This window comes from Octopus bimaculoides, chromosome 22 (assembly GCF_001194135.2).
Source record: "Octopus bimaculoides isolate UCB-OBI-ISO-001 chromosome 22, ASM119413v2, whole genome shotgun sequence".
Classification (NCBI taxonomy): Eukaryota; Metazoa; Mollusca; class Cephalopoda; order Octopoda; family Octopodidae; genus Octopus; species Octopus bimaculoides.
Genome location: NC_069002.1, coordinates 27,865,526 through 27,870,306, shown reverse-complemented (window position 1 = coordinate 27,870,306; position 4,781 = coordinate 27,865,526). Strand labels below are relative to the sequence as shown.

The following is a 4,781-nucleotide window of genomic DNA, read 5'->3' as shown; positions in this document are numbered from 1 at the left end:
ACAATCATTCAATAATATTCACGTAAGTTACTTTTTCTGTTTTGTTTTTTTTAAAATCTTTTTCTTGTTTCAGTTGTTTCATTGTGGTCATGCTGGGGCAATGCCTCAAGGGATTTTAAGTCAAATGGGTCGACCCCAGTACTAATCTTTAAGTCTGGTATTTATTCTATTGGTCACAAACACACCAACACCGGTTGTCATGTGGTGATGGGAGACCAACAGATACATACACAGATACACGGGCATATGGCGTAGTGGTTAAAAGCGCGGGCTACTAACCCCAAGGTTCCGAGTTCGATTCACGGCAGCGACCTGATTAATAATAGTAATAATAATAATAATATAATAATAATAGTAACATCGATAGGAATGAGAACCCAGGTTCGAAATTTCCCCAAGACACCTGACGAAAGCTGGAGGGTATATCAGTTGTTTAATAATAATAATAATAATTTTAATAATGAACTTATTGTGTACAGTGCTCAGGTGCACTACAACTCATAAGAAAAAGTAACCAAAACTGCATGAACAGTACATAGAATACACACAGGAAGTGAACAATGACTAAATTTTAAAAATAAAAAAGATGGGGTGATAGGTGAATTTCAGGAAATATGGAAGTTTTGAAGGGTGTAGTGTCTTGACAGCTAACTACTGATGTGGGTAGTTTATTCCATGCTTCAGCAATTCTGGGTGTGAAAAAAATTTTTGTCTGTATTGAGTTTACATTGTATATTTTATTATAGGTTGGTCAGAATTTGATTGGAATTGTTAAAACGGTTGTTGATTATGGTGTATTTGTTGAATTTCCTGGAGGTCTTCTCAGTTTGGCAGTCACTAAGGTAAGGCGACATCAATAATCACCATTTTACAGCTGCTTTTAATAGCTTTGTATGTATGAGTGTGTGTGTGGATAATTTGGTCGTTAAGGGGAACAGTTGAAAAACTTTGCTTTCCAGCAGTGTTTAAACGTAGGTTAATTTTCACTAAATTATGCCCACAGCAATGTGGCAGAATGGCAGAACATTTATCAGCTTCGTGCCAGATTGGATTCCTTCCTATCACTAACCATTCTCAGTTTTCAGATTTGTTAATAATGTATATAAACATACGAGGGGGTGCTGGAAAGTTCCTGGCTTTATGGGTATTGCAAAAGGCTTGGTTGGAGGCCCAACCTTCCAAATTCTTTTACAGGGCTTAGAAAATTGTGGTGGACTGCTGCAATAAGTATATGAACCTGAGAGGGGAATATGTTGGATAGAATCATAATTAACTGATCCTGTATTTTCTTTTACCCAAAGCCAGGAACTTTTCAGCACCCCCTTGTATGTACCTTTCTTTATGCACCCTTATATATAGCACCAACCATTTTACAGAGTACCCTGGGTGGTTATTACATGGCATTGGCATAGGGAGTGAGGGGCATGGCCGTAAAGGACATGCCTGTATGTATGGATAACCATGATTTTACTTAGCTTACATCAATATTCTCTTACTTGTTTCAGTCATTTTGACTAAGGCCATGCTGGAGCACCGCCTTTTAGTCGAACATATTGACCTCTGGACTTAATCTTTGTAAGCCTGGTACTTATTCTATCGGTGTCTTCTGCCGAACCACTAAATTACAGGGACGTAAACACACCAACATTGGTTGTCAATTGATGGGGTGGGGGACAAACACAGACACAGAAACACACACATACGTATATACATATATATGCCACAGGTTTCTTTCAGTTTCCATCTACCAAATCCACTCACAAGGCTTTGGTCAGCTCAAGGCTATAGTAGACAACACTTACACAAGGTGCTGCACAGTGGGACTGAACCCGGAACCATGTGGCTGGTATTACTTGCAGCTTTTCTTGAACAGTTTCATTTCATGTCTAAAATCTTTTTTCTTTGGGTTGAATCAAATAAATGGAGTTTTTGAATCCATTTTCAGGATATAACAGCAGATCCAGACATAAATCTACACAAATATTTTAAAGAAGGCATGACCGTTTCCACTCATGTGTGTGGAATTAATCAGAAAAAGCGACAATTCAGAGTTAGCTTGAAACTCAGAAAAACTGACATTGACTCGGATTTTCAGCTAACTTACTTTCGCAATTACTTTAAGGATAAAAATATCATTATAGACCATCTAAAATCTAGGAAAGGTAAGTGTAGATTTGGAGTTTTTTTTTTGTTTCTCTAGTTTGTATTTTATTAATTGATTGTGGTCTTCCATAAGAATGTTAATCTGAGAATTATATGACTCCCTAAGAGCCAATTTGTGACCCCCGCTCACTTTCTCTCTTTCTCCCCTATATATATATATATATATATATATATATATATATATATATATATATATATATATATATAGATATGATAGTGAAGGCACATGGCTCAGTGGTTAGAGCATCGGGCTTACGATCGTGAGGTTGTGAGTTCAGAACCCAGACCGGGCTGCGTGTTGTGTTCTTGAGCAAGACATTTTATTTCACGTTGCTCCAGTTCACTCAGCTGTAGAAATGAGTTGCGAGGTCACCGGTGCTAAGCTGTATCGGCCTTTGCCCTTCCCTTGGGTAACATCCATGGTGTGCAGAGGGGGGGCGTATGCATGGGTGACTGCTGGTCTTCCATAAACAACCTTGCTTGGACTTGTGCCTGGGAGGGTAACTTTCTAGGTGCAATCCCACGGTCAGTCATGACCAAAGGGGGTCTCAGTATATATATGATGGACTCAACCATCATTAGATGACATGAGGGTTCGACAATTTCTTACCAAATAACCACACACAGATGATTTGTTTAGAGTGATCAAATGTTTGTGTAGAAATAAGCTTAATCCCTCCATCAGATCGACATTACCTGTACAGGTGTAACAAGTGCCACGTGTCAGATGTCAAAATGATTGCAGAGGAACATGAAATGAAGTACTTTGCTCAAGAACACAACGCAAGGCCTGGTCTGGGAATCGAACCCACAATCCTGCAACACCTTAACCACTAACCACTATATGTATGGGAGAATGTATGAAAAAAAAGACAACAGACGAGGACAGGTGGTGTAAACAACAAAAGGATGTATTAGTTTGATGCTCGGGGATACAGAAAGTCTTTAACGTTTCGAGCTACGCTCTTCAACAGAAAGAATACAGAGAAAAACACAGAGAAAAAAATAGGTAAAATAAACATCGAAGATGCTTTACCTCATGCAGAAAGTGCAGGAGCTACTCAGAGGTTGTGCAAACTCTTCTCAATTCATTGTAATGCTGGAAACCCTTCTGTACTGTCGGCAGATATCTCAGAGTCACAAGCATTTTATCCCTTAACCTGTATGCTTTGTCTGAGCCGGGCAGTGAGGACTAAACTAGCATTCGGCTATTGTGGGATTCCATTTGTGGTCTCTTGTCAACCGTTGCCGCCTTGAGCTTGTTTCAGCTGCCATGCCTATCTCTTTGATGGCATTCTTCAGTTATTTGGGTTCCAGACCTATCTTCTGCAGGAAGCCTCATATCTTCTGCCCACTAAGCTCCATGTCTGACTTGTGTTAAATTTCATGCGATTAGATTAATGGTACATGTCATATACTAGACCTGCCTAACCTGTGTCAGCACGTAAAAGCAGATAGCGAATTCATGATGATGGTGCTAATAACATCTAATTTTTCTCTTATTTCTACCTAGATTGTCCTTGGTTGTTTGAAGATTTACACACTGGGGATTTGTGCCATGTAACTGTTACCGAAGTGGTTAAAGAAGGTGTGCACTGTACATTGGAGTCAGGCACTAAAGGTTTCATTGCCACGCACCATAGAAAAGGTAAGTTTAAGCCATATTTTTTTACAGAAGTATTACTGGTATTCTTTGTTTCATAAATGTTAGACTGCATGGTATTTAGTCTTTTACATTTTACATCAGATAGGGATTTCAGTGACAAATGACCGAGACCTTTGGCAATTTGCCATGCTTGAGTAGAAGACCCCATCAGGCCAAGTGAAATTATAGTCGTGGCAGATGCTGGTGTCATGCAACTAGCACCTGCGCCAGTGGCATGTAATAGCACCCATTACACTGTCAGAGTGGTTAGCATTAGGAAGGGCATCCAGTTGTATAAACCATTCCAAATTAGACAAGTCTGGTGCAGTCCCTCAACTTACCAGCCCTGGTTAAACCATCTAACCCACGGACAATGGACATTAGGTGATGATGATCATGATGGTGTATATACATAAGTTTACTTGTCCCTCTATTTATTCAGCCAGCAATTTGTTTGCAAGTCTATTCATGAATCTGGCTATCTACTTGGATGTCTATCCATCTAGCCTGCCTATCTATAATTGCTCATCTGAATTATTGTGTGTCCATTTTAAGTTTGTCTGTCTCAGATAGATTTCATTCTCATCAAGAAACATTATATTCAGCTGATTACAAATGCCAAGTGTTTGCTCAATGAAGAACATACCTCTCAACATAATTTAGTAAATTAGCAACCTCAGGAAATGAGCTTTATTATTTCAGAAACAGTATACAACCCATAGGCACAGGAGTGGCTGTGTGGTAAGTAGCTTGCTTACCAACCACATGGTTCCGGGTTCATTCCCACTGCGTGGCACCTTGGGCAAGTGTCTTCTACTATAGCCTCGGGCCGACCAAAGCCTTTTGAGTAGATTTGGTAGACGGAAACAGAAAGAAGCCCATCGTATATATATATGTGTGTGTGTGTCTGTGTTTGTCCCCCCCAACATCGCTTGACAACCGATGCTGGTGTGTTTACGTCACCGTAACTTAG

At 39.7% G+C, this 4,781-nt stretch overlaps 1 protein-coding gene across 2 annotated transcripts in view; it reads left to right on the top strand.

Annotated features, from left to right (window-relative positions):
* Nucleotides 1-4,781, top strand: part of LOC106872096 (protein RRP5 homolog) — a 30,152-nt gene that overhangs the window by 23,772 nt on the left and 1,599 nt on the right. For both annotated transcript variants that reach the window (XM_052975761.1, XM_052975760.1), the window contains exons 16-18: nucleotides 747-842; nucleotides 1,946-2,162; nucleotides 3,677-3,811. In XM_052975761.1, the coding sequence (XP_052831721.1) occupies nucleotides 747-842; nucleotides 1,946-2,162; nucleotides 3,677-3,811 (448 nt within the window). The remainder of the gene's footprint in view (nucleotides 1-746; nucleotides 843-1,945; nucleotides 2,163-3,676; nucleotides 3,812-4,781) is intronic.